Below are 14,931 nucleotides of genomic sequence, written 5' to 3'. Positions count from 1 at the left end.
AGCTGAAGCCCATGTTGTTCACCGTCAGATCAGCTGAAGCTCGTAATCTTTTTATTATATTTTTTAAGGTCCAGCTTAAAACGACGTTGTTTTAGTCAAATCATTTTAAAAAATTGAAAAAAGAAACATCGAGTGCAATAGCAATGGAAAGCCTTTTGTCGAACACTATGTGGTCGCTTGAGGACCTTCACATCCACAATTTTGGCTGTCATAAGATCTCTTGACCTCTCTTGTCCCTTTGTGCGTCCGCCACTGCTTGAAGCATATGTCAAGTAAGTTGACGATTATCTTTCAATTATCACTTTATAAATTTTGTCTTCCTACCTCCAGATTCCAAAAAAAAAGAAATTCAAATTCTCTCCACAAAATCTCCAAATTCATTAGACACATAGACTCTTAGATGAATTCATTTGGATTTCTAGACATCTCGTTATCCCCATTTATAGACGTCAATGATTATTCAATTTTCATTATGAACAATCTTAAATATAGCCTTTTAATTTCCTCCAATATTTTATCTACCAAGTAAAAATAACATATATTATTTTAAAATATATATTAAAGTAGACCATTAATTGCATTCTTATACAAACTCTAATTTATATAAACTTATATCAACAACTCTAATTTAAAAAACAGATAAAAAAAATTTCGTTGAAAATTTGGACAGTTAATTTGAAACTAGACATCAATACAAATTTCATCTCACTCAAAGGAACAAGTTTATATATATATATATATGTGTGTGTGTGAGAGAGAGAGAGACAGAAAATATTCATTTCTAGTGTTGCAGAATAGATGTGTCTGTGAAACTGCAGTTCATAAAAGTTTCGCCTCCATCTAAATTCCATGTCAACAACCGGAAACGACATGTACGTGAACCCAAATTTGATTGGAAAATCAGAGAATACAAACCCCACAACTGAAAAATAAAATAAATTTGAATTTGAAATTTCCACAAAACATGCTCCCAAACTAATGTTTGAGTAGCCCATGGGTCATGGCATGATTAGGTGGCATGAACATTGATTGGACATCAAAGCCCATGATCAGAAAATCACCCTGTCCATTTGTCTAATTTGGTCAAAATTCAATGCTACTATTGAGTAGCCCATGGGTCATGACACATTGAATTTTTTCAACCAAAAAAACAAAAGAAGTTGAAAAATGAACATTTAGTTTAAACAAGTTTATTTGTGGTGTTCATTTTATATTGTATTTCAAATTCAATTATGCAAACCGTTTATTTTTGGAGTCTTCGTTCATACGTCTTCTTTGAGAAAATTATACAAATCGTAAACTATTAATGTGTGTAGTTTTGATGAAACATATATATATAAACACAATTTTTTCAAAAAATATTATAATGACTAATTTATAATCAAATGACCATAAAATTGTTCAATTTTGGTGATTTTTTATATAGATGACTTATGAATTAAAAGTTTGAATATTAGGCAGTTTTTTTATTTATTTTGCAAATACAATGCAGAGTGAGTCCACACATGTATCTACACAGGTATTTCTCAATAAATTTATTTACAAGTTCCTCTAGTTTAAATCATTTTTGTAGGCTGTGATTTGGCATTTTTGGCCTATTTCATCTGAAATTCTTCTTTGTCTGCTAAAATCAGTTCATACCAAAACCCAAATACATTTTTATGTTAAAACTCTCATGCTACCTAGCTAACTGAAGTTCATTTTCCTCAATTCCCAAAGTAAAAGCACTTGTTGAAGTACATGCGGCCTGCTATGGCACGGCTGAAGTACTTTCATACTTCCATTCTATTTCAAGCAGAATTATTCTGTGTAAATAATTAAAGGTTCCAGAAAAATATAGGCTTTTGTTGCTAGATTATGTATTTAACAAATTAGTTAATAGTATGTAGTTCATAAACAACAATCTTAACTAGTGTGCTTCCATAATATGATATTTGCATATAGAAAGAAAGCTTGAAATTAGCTGAAAAATATACACTCAATTCCATCATTCAGCCCGTAAAGGAACTGCAGATTATTTTTCAGTACATGATTATGAATATGTAAACACAAATCTAATTGTACTAAAAGTTTGTAGCTTCCTTGTCACTGAATCAACGGGCAGTGATCGGATTGATAGTTTGAAGAACTTCTTCTGCTTCCAAAGCAGAAGCCCAAGACCTTTCGAATGTCGATTCGGAAGGCGAATGAGTAAGAACAGAGAGGTTGAACACAACTTCTGCCATGCTTGGTCTAGCTGAAGACTTCTCCTGTGTGCAGGCCCTTGCCAGGGCTGTCAAGCTCAAAGCACCATCAATGGGATAGAAGCTCTCCAAATTTGGATCCATCCATTTTCTTAACCTCTCCACTTTTTTCTCTTCAGCTTCCAAAACCCACCTAACATCCTTCCACAACATGATAACCTCTCCATTTTCCTTTGTCTCCATGCCTTTCTTTCCTGAAAGCAAGGCCAACAGAGCAACCCCGAAAGCGAAAACGTCCACATTGGGGGCAACATTGTTTGCCGCTGCTCTAGCCATGGAGAAATTTGCTATCTTGGCTTTGAATTTAGAGTCGAGAAGTATGTTACTTGTCCTGATATCCATGTGAACGATGCTCGGTTGCGTGTGTTCGTGCATGTATTGCAGGCCATTTGCGACATCCAGAGCTATGCTTAGTCTCTGATTCCATGTGAGCAAAGCTAAAGAAGTTGAAGTGGATGAAGATTTGGGGTACAACCACTTATCAAGTGAGCCATTTTCGGCATATTCATAAACCAAGAAGCGAAACCCTTGTGCTTCAGACGAGATGCCCATTAGTTTCACCAGATTTGCATGATTTACCTTCTGCAGAATATTTAGTTCCTCTGTGACATCTTCCTTGGTGTTCTTTACAGCTAAGACCTGCCCATCAATTATGGCTCTGTATACAGACCCTCCAATCCTGCAGTGCTCGTTGAGATTCATGGTTGCCTCCATAATTGTTTTGATCTCATACATGATTGGCTTTCCTAGATAGCTTGAAACTCCAGGAAGAAGCTTGTCCTGTATGAACTTGAGCTCTAATTTTTCATCCCTTTTTCCTTCTTTCATATTGAACCATTCAGGGCTCTCCAGAGATGATCCAGTACCATTCAAGGCCTTCTTTCTCTTATGCTGACGACGACTATAGACCACGAACATTGCAAAAAGGGATGAAACAGCTAGAACACCTCCCAAGGTTATGACTAGAATGAGCCACCACCGCTGCTTGAATATGTTTCTTCCGTGAGGGGGTTTCGGTTGAGCTAGAGCAGGCAATTTTGACACCGGGATCACCACCGGAAGGCCCACAGCAGCGGTGAAGTTCCGGTAGTCGTTTGCAGTTACGATATCAAGTGGTGACACATTGAACTTGGAACTCACCCGAAAGGTGTCATCGTTGGGTTGCCATACGTAAGTGATGAGGTGCTTAACTCCATTATCCGAATACATCTTCGATGGGCATTTACAGAACAAAGGAAAGGTTACTTTGACACCAATCTGCAAGAGCGTTGGATCCAGAGTGGGGTTCATATCTAGCACTGCATGCCAATTGGTGAGATTCTCAAATGAATTTATTGAAACTAAATAGTAGTTATCTCCTTTCTTGATCTCATAGGTGATGTTCGAAAAATAACTGTTTCCAGTGCAACCGCAGGTGATCGGTACGAGTAAGAGTTGGCCTGCAATCAATCTGATCTGCTCAGAGACTAGATTACTGGCCTTGGTAATTGATAAAGAACTGACCCCAAATAGATCAGAAATATTTCCAAGACTCAAAAACTGAGGCTGGGCAAGGTACGACACATACGTGTCGCACGAAGGAGGTGCATCTACCGAGCATGAAAAACTTGTGCTCGAGTTGGACGGTGCTGGTTGAGCTAAAATTTGGGTGGTGAAGAAGAACAGTAGAAGAATATAGAGAGGTTGGGAGCCGAGGAAGGAGATTGCCATTGGTATGACCTTGCTATGATTATGCAGGCTCTCAACCAGCTATTGCAATATTTGCTTACGTGATCTTACTAAAGGTCGATGGAAAAGCCGAAGGGCATTGTAGGGAAAGCTTTCAATCCATATAAAAAATATATAATTTATACAAATATCAGGGGACCTGTGTCTCTAGCTTTGAACTGAACGAGTCTTATTTCCTCTCCTCCTTCCATTGGTCGTCATTAGAAAATAGTAGACGCAGTATCATTGATGTCATTTTTATAAGTTAAAGACACAAAAATAGATCCAAATACATCTAGGCTTCAAGTGGTTTTCAGTTTCCTGTAATAAAAATTCATTTCTGCTAAGAACCATACAAATAAGGCAGATTAGTTTAAAACAAACACCCAGCTTTGGACGGCAAGTTGTCCCTCCTACCATTTCTATATATAAAGTCAGCGACTCAAAAATCACAAAAACTATTTGAAGGCCCCACGTGAATTGGGATTAATCAAGAGAATATCCTGATTGTTCCTGGCACAAGCAACCGTGCATCATATCATGATATAATCTGAAGTATATGACCTGATAAATGATTGGTAAGGAACAACCATATGCAGCTTGCTTCGAGGCACCTAAACGGTTAGATGGGTGATAGGTTGGCCTGTTGGAAAATACCAATCTGATGACAATCATACTTTTAAGTCAAGACAATCACAACAGACAGTTTATTATTTCCAATAAAAAAAAAAGATTTCAAAATCAAGCGACTCACCGTCCAACCAGAATACGAGAGATTTGCTGCTCAATGGCTGCTAGAGAGATACACATAACAAGCTCCAAGAGGCGCTCATGGTAGTTGAATGAAAAGCTATACTAACGTTTTCAATACAAGCAAATAATATGGTAACCTTTTCATCAATGAGTAACGACATGAGATTGAAATTCACATCCAATGCAAAGAGAAATAAATGCCATTACATAACAATACAAACACAAACATCAAAAAGAGTATCTGTAGCTATACATACTGCCCTGAACTCAAGACGTATGACTTCAAGTATTCCGCTACGAAGTAAATCATTGGTCATTGTCAAATCCATCTAAAACTCTATTCACCAGCTGATGTGAAGCTATTGGAGTAAATAGAAAAAACTTTTGTAAGATCTGCAGAACTCACTGTCCATATGTGACCGTGCAATGTGAGTGGAAGGACGTCACTTACTTCCTCACAACTCTCTTCCACAGCGGCAGCCTCTCTCCGCTTGCCTTCCTTCCAAAGACTCTTCACAAGCAACTCTTTTGTGGCGGAGTCAGGCATCAAATTTAAATTCCTCAAGTCTTCAAAAACCCTCCATGCAAGAGCAGCTCTCCCACACTTGCAATATGCTTGGATAAGTACTTTGAACATATAAGCATCAGGCTGGACTCCACTTTGTCTAACCATTGCAAAGAGTTTCTGCACAGTTTTGATGTCCCCATTTAGTGCAAAATGATGCATCAACCCAGAAAATATCTGGATATTGGGAACAATCCCACATAAGATCATCTCTTCAAGTACATCCAATGCATCAGAATCCCTCCCACACTTAGTCAAAGTTCGTAAGAGAGATGAATACAGAAGCATCAAATTAAAGTTTGATATAGGGCCACAGAGGTTTCTATCATCGTGAAAGACCTTCAGAGCAGCGTCAGCTTTCTTTGAGATACCATAAAAATCAATGATCAACCTGATAGTGCAGAAGGGCAATCTCAATTGCTCCATCCTCATTTTGTTTAAGAGTTGATCAACCAATTCAGAAAGCCCATCGCGCGCCAAAAGGGCCATCATCCTTTGTACTGTGTAAATATCATGAGTAAAACCTGGCTGACAAGCAACCCAACAGAAAAAATTCCAAGCTTTTTCTGCTGATTTAAAATTCCTAAGAATCTTGCATACTAACCTAGTTGTCCACACAAATTTTGCCTTCTCTAATGCTGATACTTCATCAGGGCTCCATTTTTGCAAGGCATTGGCCAAAGCCCTCGGGTCTAACCACGGTTTTAACTGAACCTCATTAACATCATCACCTCCACCAACATCAGTAGCATCCTCATCATGATCCTCATCCTCATCACTACTGTCAACACAATAACTTATGTTCTTGATGTCCTCATTGGGCAACATTTCTCTTAGAAATTCATCAGTCTCTTGAACAAATCCTGCTTCTTGAATTTGTTCCAACGACAAACGCATAGCTCGACCGGGCAATATTCCATCAACCCGCATTTCATTAAGTAAAATCTTAACTTCATCAAACTGTTTGACACCAACACATGCCTCTACCAAAACTGAATACTGGTTCAAAGTCCGCTTCACCCTCATCAATGGCAACACATTAAAAACCTCCATTGCAGACTGCAACTTCCCAGAACTCACAAGGTGCTCAATCATCACCGTATAAGTTCGACTATTCGGAATCGCCCCTTCTTCAATCATCATATGAAAAACCTTCACGGCCTCATAGTCTTTACCAATCTGGGCAAAAAGGCGCATCACAATGTTATAAGACTCGGCACAAACACGTTTCTCCGAGCTAACTCTATACTCATCCCATACTCTAATAACTCCCTCGAGGTCTCCAATGGCAGCTTGCCACTGCATAAGGTTCATGAAGCTGACCCGAACGTTTCGAAACTTTCCGGCATGGACTGCTTGAATGAGGAACTTGAGCTCGTCAGCTCGGCGAGACTTGGCGAGCACTGTGGCCAAGGCATGAACGGTGTTCTGGGTATGAACGAAATGTGGGTTCTGCTCGATAAATTGAACGAGGGACAGGGCAGAGTCGGCGGAGGGAGCAGAGCGGAGGGCTTGAGTGACCACAAAAGAGTCGAGAAGACGGTCGCCTGCGAGAGGAGCGAGTGAGTCTGGGGTGTTGGCTCGGAGCCTAAGACGAATTGAATCGATGAGTTTGGCTCGGTGGAGGTAGAGGGAGACCTTGTTGGGAAATGGGTCGCGAGCATAGGGACGAGTTTGCTGCTGGTTTAGGATTTTGATCAGGTTTGTGCTGCGAAAAAGCTGCTTGAAAAGCATGTCAAAACGTCGAACAGTTGGTGTGCATTAGTTATAAGCCATCATCAAACACCGTGTGGCGGGAGAAAATGCATTGGTAGCGCTGTTCTTTTTGGGTAGTTGGTGATGGTACATTGGTATGTGACCCTTTGTAAACGTCAACCGTGGATGAGAGATCTCTGAGATATTGTAATCCTGACCGTTGATCCATGTTTATCGAACAACATTATTGATGGACTACTTCGGGCACGGAAAATGTGCAACAAGAACAAATTAATAAAAAGAAATTTATTCAAGCCCAACACGCTAATGTATTGGTCTGTACCAACAAAGTTTAATGAAAAAAGGCATTGATTTGCTGACTAATGGTTTCAGGTTCGAAACCTCATAACACATTAGTAATGTGTGAATGAGAAATTCTCCTCCCCCTTATAGTTTAAACTATCAAAGTTTGTAAAACTCAGTATTACAAAAGAGTTGGCTTGGATTTTTTTAGGGACCATGGAAAAATTCTCTTTTTTTTTTTTTGGGTCTGGAATGGAAAATTCCCCTTAAGTTTCTACAAACAAAAAGTATAATATATTAGCTGATAGGTCTTTTTGTTAGAATTTCTTCTGAACAGCTTTAAGTAATTATAATGTCATTGTATAATATGTTTTCCAAACTGTTTGGAGATGACAACAACTCACATACAAGTGAGCATTTCCATTGCCTCTCTCTCTCTCTCTCTCTCTCTCTCTCTCTCTCTCTCTCTCTCTCTTATGATGTATATGGATTTTCTGTCCTATAAAATCAATACCGCAAGGCCAAGGTACGGATTCATATGGTAAGAACTCTTTGTATCACTCTACAAGTCAAACTGGAAAGCTTCCAGTCATTCGAATATGATCAAGGGTCCTCCTTAGACCATACTTGAGCACTGCTTTATTTCCTATCCTGAATCCTTCTCCATATGCTGTTGATGAATCCGACTCAATTTGGTGTTTGAAAAAATCACCAAGCTTCTTCTCAAAGTCAGACCGTTTACCCTTCTTAGATGATGCCGAACTAGAAGAGGATGAGGAGGAAGACGTAGATGATGAGGCAACATCACTACCGGATGTAGAATACATCTCAGCGTCTAGCCACATATGGGCCAACACTTGACAGATACCTTCTTCAACCTCCGGGCTCAGGTTCGGATAGCCTGCCAAAACATTCTATCAGTAAACCCAAGGGACCAAAAGGAAATGTTACCAATGTCATAAAAGCAGGAAAGGCACACACCGTTGAGCCTTAGCCATGCATGCATCATCTCATGAGCCAGAATCGACCCTGTCAACAACCTGTGTTTATACAAATTTTAGGTCATATATAATTAGAAGCATGATCTATAACCATGGCCAAAGAGGGAGCCAGCGAAATATTACCTAGGAAGGCCATACAATACGAGAATTGCTGTTACTTCACAGCGGCGAATCAGCCTATGAGGCTCAGTTACCATGTCTATCATCCGGTAGCCAGCTCCGATCTTTGGTCTCCGTAAAATCTGTGACATAGTAAGAGATATACAATCAATTCTTATCCAATGAACTGATAGCTTCATAAATATAGAGGACACTTCTACAGCTAAAATTTGAGGGGAACAAATTCTTACAGTGGTAACAGTCTGTTCTTCTGACAAGCAGAGTCCTCTAGTCTCTGGCATGTGATGATGACCCTGCCCACAGTAAAGGAAAAGATCAAATCAACATTAGATTGAAGAAATGCAAAAACACATTATTTTTCAGAGCTTGTAATGTTAAATCATCAGCATTACATTCTTTTCTCCCTCCATGGCCTCATTTAGAGCTTGTCTCTCAACCAAGAGCATTGGTACTTGCTGCTTCACTTTCATGTTTAAACCTTCGTAAAAATCTTGAATTTCAAGATAAAGGGGTTGGCATTCGTGTGTATCCATAATTGCTGAGTCTAGACATTCCAGACATAGCTTCCGACCATCATCAAGTAACAAATATCTTGCGTCCCTTGGCTGCAAGGTTAGGAGGTAAATCATTAACCAACAGAAAATGAAAATTTGGAACTGCAGACGTTTCTTGGAAAAGCTACAAAAATGTCATGCAGTCAGTGGTTGACGTAAATCTTATATCCTTTTCCATTTCTTCAGGATTTGTTGTCTTCCTACAAAGTGGAGGGGTTATGTTTTCATGAACTCACCTCCATTCTTTCACAGCTACAACACCGAGGAGTCCTATCACGTTCATGAGAGGGGCAGTACTTTTGTAGCCAGAAAGGATGTGCCCTATACTCAATAAGACCATTTGAATTTGTTGGGATCTGTACAGAAAGAACAAAAGGTAAGACTCAATGATGTGTATGATGCACAGAGGAATAATTTTAAAAGGGCAGGCCTCACTCTTTCTAACATAAATTGTAGACTGTATGTAAGAAACCTTGATGATGATATTTGTGAAGGAAAAGAACAAGAACCAGAAACATAGAGAAAACTAATATAAAAATTGTCCAACAAATATTTATCAAAAAGATAAATTGTTCAACAAATGCATATGTGTTGCCTTAAACCAGTCCAGCCAGTAGAAAGAACCATCAACAAGGGCATTCACGAAAAGAAACAATGAACTGATTTGAAACTTTCACACCAAAAGAAAAATGAAAGAAGAAACAGAAAACAAAGCACCCTTGAACAGTTTTTTTAATATTCCATAATACAGATCCATAAATAATTATAGCTTATCAGACAGGAGCCTGCTAACTCTGAGCAGTTCTATAATCAGCAGCATTATATGATCATTTCCTAACAGCGCCATTAAACTGGATTCCAGAGGAGGTTAATCGGGTTAAATCATCAGACTCCTGCACTCATTAACTGCTCCTGGATGTCCTATTAGCCTACACATTGATCACTAAGTTCCCCTTCTGGTAACGTCTCTGGTAACATCATCAACTAAATACAAGTATTTTAATTACCAAAATGGAAATGCTTATAGCATTAAAGAACTCAATAAGAAGAGACACTTACAAAATTCTTACAAACATCACATCTTGGGTGATGCTGCTCCTTATAGCAGGATTTGTGGTAAGGGTGATTTCCAGACATAGAATACTGTCACAGATAGGAGATCCAAAAATTAAATGATATTTACATAACACTCATGGTATTGTTCCCATAAAAAGAAAAGGTAACTCAGCTGTGCATTCAAGTACTTCGTCAAGCAATTCCAAAGAAAAATCTTACTGGACAAGACTGGATTTTCACCTCATAATCAGTAATTGGAAGATTGCAAGCACGGCAACGAAAACATTCTGGATGCCAAACAGTACCCATGCAACTCAAATATCGCCCATGGCCGATCTCCAACTTGCAGCCAGCACATATCCTACTACAAACAACAATGTTTCAGTAAAACTCATAAGGTTTAATTGGCATCTCTGAAATACAGCTACAGAATTACACGGAATGCAAGAGTCAAGAGGCTTTGTTTTATGTAACTGTCCAATTTGTAATAATTATAATAAAACTCCAAAAAAATTCTTATGCACTCTCTGGTTACTGAAGAGACGTGTATAGCAAAGATGAATATATATATCAACTTATTTTTCTGATGCTCACATAAGTTACCATTTTGTACACTTTGTTTTGATTCATACTAAATAGGTTGAAAAGTCATCAGATGGCTTAATATATCTAATTAAGCATGTGAGCTACAGAGCTAGGCTAGCTCCCATATAGGAAATCCAAAATTCACTTGTTCTTTATCTTTAGAACCGTCTAATCATTTCCAAACTTATTAAGAACTTACAGATAATAGGAATTGGCATATTGCAGTTGTTAGTTTACTCGACTAGATTCAAGAGATAGCAAAGTGACTGCATTCACCTGTACCCAGCTGGCATGAAGAATGGAAAAGGTTGAAATATACTGCCATTATCATATCGAGGAGGAGAACCCATGTTCAAACTTTCTTGAAGAGCCTTTGCAAGTTGTTCATCTTCCTCCAATTGAACTTTAGCACTTTGTTCATCTTCCTCATATTGAAAGTTGGCAGGTTTTTCATCATCGTCTGATTGAACTTTGGCAGGTTTCTCATCATCGTCTGACTGAACTTTGGTAGGTTGTTCATCACTGTCTGATTCAAATTTAGCAGATTGTTCATCATCCTCTGATTCAGATTCATCTTCTGAAAAATATACACGCAAATGGATAATATTTGACTTATAAATCAAACCCAAGACAACACCCAAAAAATTATGATTATGCCCCTTTAGTGGAGTTATACACAACTTACACTCTATGCTTAATGGCAATTTGTCATAGTTCATTACGGTTTTCAAGAAGCATTTGCACACCTAAAGCATTTTGCACGATATCTCATGTTTAGCACTAGTAGCTAGCTATTAATCCTTGTATGAAAACAGGGGCAATTCCGAGTTATTCAGCAAGTTTATGCACATTGGTGAAACTTACCAACACATGAAAATTACAAATTAGTTTTTGCACATTGGTGAAACTTACCGATTACGCCTTTTCCTTTTTGATCTAGTTCTGAAAGGGACAATGCAATAGCAATATCTACATCCTCTTCCTGCATTCCAAGTTCCGAACAACAGAGAGTTAGCATACTAGAATAAAACAAAAAATGCTAGCAAGATCAGCATGCACAAACCTTCAGACTTTGAACTATCATGGCTATTTCTATAAATTAACTTTGTGATGGGTAGATATCAATCTAGTAAGCATAAAACTAGTCCACCATGTCATTCAATGTGCAGGAGGAATAAAAGGAATTTTGTAGAAGTCAAAAGAGTAATTACCACTGAATCACGAGGTTCGTCCCACGTTCTATCATGCCCATATTTCCGATGAGAGTGCCCTTTATAGCTAGAACCTTTGAGAATCTTAGTCAGCCAACCCATAACAAGAAATGTTATCTGCCAGTGAGCTGGCAAACTGTTCCTGCACCCAAAATTCTTTCATTTAGGCAAAGAGAAATCATAACTTCAAGTCTGGGAACAACTTCCTGAGAAGGGCAGCTGTTCAATGGACATGCCGTCTGAACCAAAAATAGACAAACATGAAATAGTAACCAAGAGAAGGTGTTAAAACAGGAAAGAAAGAGAGATAAATTGTAGCATGCTGTCATAAATTCTCAGAAAGTTCATTACAGCATACAGGAGAAACCACATAACCATTCAACAGACTTGAAACAAATTAATTCACCCTATTCCAATAAACTCAATCCAATGTGAACAACTTTATTTACCTATATTGACTCAAAAAATTAACAGCAAGAAATAAAGAAAACTCTGTATCACCCACCCCAGATGCAATTATCCCCAAAGAGCTTCCTTTCCCAAAACCCAATATCATGCAGCAACCAATAATTCAATATCATCAGGCCACATATTTATATCAGAACACACTCCAACCACCCACAGCGAAAATAAAGAAAAAAAATTAAAGCAGGTGGAGCATTCCAACTTGATGGTTTCTCAATAAGATGTTGAGAGTAAAATGAAGAAAGATAAGAGGTAACAACAGCAATATAATAAAGCCTCAGAAACTCTACCTGAAACAGATTAAGAATCTGCAAAGACCGTAGAATATAATGAATCCCAGATCAGATAAAGTTCCCAATTCCCAAGACGCATAGTCACCATAGGAGACTAAGAGGACCCAAAATGGTATTCCCCACCATACCCTTCAATAGCTTTCAGCCCTGCAAATCGCTCAACCTTTCTTTGAACAGAGTCATATAATCATTTTAGTAAAAAGATAAAAGAGAAAAAAAGAGACCAAGTGTGATGGGAAGGGTACTTGAATCCTACTCAAAACTCAGGTCCAATTTTCAAAAGGGTAAATAGAAAATTGAAAACAGTTGAAGGCTGAAGCTTTTGGGGGGCTTTGATCAGAGGGTACTTTAATCTCTACCTTTCCTTAAAGCCCACCAAAAAAGACAGATTCTGAAGATAGAAGGAAATCAGTACCCAGACCCAATTGTGAAGGTTTTGTATAGAAGAAAATTGAATTGAAGCTCAAAGCTTTGTGCTTTTCTTTCTCCCATGTGGGTCCACTACCAATTCTCCACCACACTCCACTAAATGTCAAAAACCCCATAAACCTTTCTGGTTGACAAAGAGTCAAGAGGGTGATGTTTGATCCTCCATTTGGTCCTCCTAGTGACCCCAGTGGATTGTGAAGGTGAAGTGAAAATATTGTACTCTCTCAATCTTATGGCTTACCGAAGTGAGCCCCCAGAGCCATTGCTATTGCTTCTTAAGCTCTTAAACTCTAACTGGCTTTTTGCCACATGCTCATCTCATCTGCCTTCCCAATTTTCATATAGAAATTTCATTCATTAATTCAAAGACCTTTTACCAAACTTTGATTGATAATCCCTAATCAAATACCCTCTTGAAATGAATGAAATTTATTGGCAGTTTACTTGCAATTTTGTTTTCATTAAATGTTCATGATGCTTTCTTTCTAGAATTAGATCACTTTCCATTTTTCTTGTTTCATGGCTTCACCATGTTGCATGATTAATTTTTAAAATATATATACATATAATTTGGTGGTTGCATGAATCTCAAGCAAAACAGTTTTTTATTTAATTGTTTATAATTTAAGTTTTCATACATGCACCACTTTATGAAGGAAAATTGTGATGGAATTTTCACTCCCTATGCTGTGAGTGAGCAAATAAATCCAAATTTTCTTTCATCACATGTCATTCTTGTGGGCTCACCCAACTAATCTCGATTGTTCCATGATTTTCAACGTCAATAATCAACTAGCAATTCTGATATTAAAACATTTGTTTTCCAAATTCTGATATTAAAACATTTACCAGCTACAATAATCAGGTTACAATATTACTTTTCTGTTTTTAGTAAGTTTTAGATCCTGATGTGTCAAATATAATTTCGTAGCTGTCTTGGCATCTGCACTGACAAGGGATTTAAATATTTTAATACTTTGGTGATGATAAGCCATGACCTCCATGCAATGGAGCTCAGATTAAGGAAGACCATGCACAGTTACAGAAGAACATGGCATGCAAGTAAATAACATGTCTTCTCCACTTTTAGAGCCTTGAATGTTAATTAGGTAAAGCGATTCATGGATTGATTAGGATTGATTAACAATTTACAATAAAATAACACACATTTCAAACTATGCATAAGAAACCGATTGATGTTGTCCAGGGTTAATTGTAGGCTGGATGATTGAAAATTTAATCTTTAGAAGCCTACAAGCTCTAGACATAGCGGTTGTGACTAATAAAGAAATGGAAAGGGGACCAGAACAAGAAGTTAATTTTAAAACAAATAATATTGAAGTCCAATATGAAACTACGTAAGCTTGAGTTAAAAATATAACATAATTTTATAAAAGATTTATTCTTACACTTGATGTTCTGTGTTTAAATTCCGCATTCTCTAATATCGCTTGTATAAAAATATAATTGATATAATTTTTTGAGAAGTTAGTCGATTAGAAGCACTAGAAGAAAAAGTTGTGGATCCAAAATAGATTTGAGTTTTTAAGCTCTCTCTCTCTAGTAGGTGTACCAGACTGGAGGAGCCAAATATGACTGATTAATTAACCTAATGCCAAGTGATGACATGGCCCACAAGAATCACTATTCATCTCAGCGCCAATTTACCAAACTTTGTTGCTTGCTAGAAGCACCATTGATCTTTAATATTTCCCAACTATTACAAAGAAACAAAAAGTATGTGTGGCGTTTTCTGATCCCTTTTTAATTGTAGGATAGCCTTGAATATAAAAATCCACCATATTTCTTTTTCACCTACTTCCGTTTATTTTCTTTGTGCTCTCTCTCTCTCTCTCCCTCTCTCTCAATATCACCCATCAAATAGTATGCAACTCCAAGTTTTAATGGTATTTATCTTAAAAGTAGAGGTCATGAGTTTAAAATTCATGAA

The 14,931-nt window shown here is 37.7% G+C and overlaps 3 protein-coding genes across 6 annotated transcripts; all 3 read right to left on the bottom strand.

The window, feature by feature from the left end:
- On the bottom strand, positions 1,886-3,963 carry LOC18770214 (serine/threonine receptor-like kinase NFP). The gene has a single exon (XM_007204161.2). The coding sequence runs from the start codon at positions 3,951-3,953 to the stop codon at positions 2,094-2,096; it is 1,860 nt and encodes a 619-aa protein (XP_007204223.1). The 5' UTR covers positions 3,954-3,963; the 3' UTR covers positions 1,886-2,093.
- Positions 4,754-7,251, bottom strand: LOC18769041 (pentatricopeptide repeat-containing protein At5g66631). Its single transcript, XM_020568257.1, has one exon. The coding sequence runs from the start codon at positions 7,000-7,002 to the stop codon at positions 5,041-5,043; it is 1,962 nt and encodes a 653-aa protein (XP_020423846.1). The 5' UTR covers positions 7,003-7,251; the 3' UTR covers positions 4,754-5,040.
- Positions 7,497-13,163, bottom strand: LOC18771302 (protein DA1-related 1). 4 transcript variants are annotated; one of them, XM_020568260.1, is made up of 12 exons: positions 12,549-13,163; positions 11,794-11,935; positions 11,495-11,564; positions 10,859-11,108; positions 10,238-10,361; positions 10,001-10,084; positions 9,178-9,297; positions 8,780-8,992; positions 8,618-8,680; positions 8,391-8,509; positions 8,248-8,306; positions 7,497-8,167 (listed from the first exon to the last, which is right to left on the bottom strand). In XM_020568260.1, the coding sequence occupies exons 2-12, from the start codon at positions 11,893-11,895 to the stop codon at positions 7,836-7,838; spliced, it is 1,536 nt and encodes a 511-aa protein (XP_020423849.1). In that variant the 5' UTR covers positions 11,896-11,935; positions 12,549-13,163; the 3' UTR covers positions 7,497-7,835. The 4 variants fall into 4 exon arrangements, with proteins under 4 accessions (XP_020423849.1, XP_020423848.1, XP_020423847.1 ...); XM_020568259.1 differs by having other exon boundaries at positions 10,859-11,159; positions 11,794-11,929; positions 12,549-13,161; XM_020568258.1 differs by having other exon boundaries at positions 10,859-11,159; positions 12,549-13,160.

Source organism: Prunus persica, chromosome G7, assembly GCF_000346465.2.
Source record: "Prunus persica cultivar Lovell chromosome G7, Prunus_persica_NCBIv2, whole genome shotgun sequence".
Classification (NCBI taxonomy): domain Eukaryota; kingdom Viridiplantae; phylum Streptophyta; class Magnoliopsida; order Rosales; family Rosaceae; genus Prunus; species Prunus persica.
Note: the sequence above shows the minus strand (reverse complement) of the source record. Positions and strands in the feature narration are given on the sequence as shown.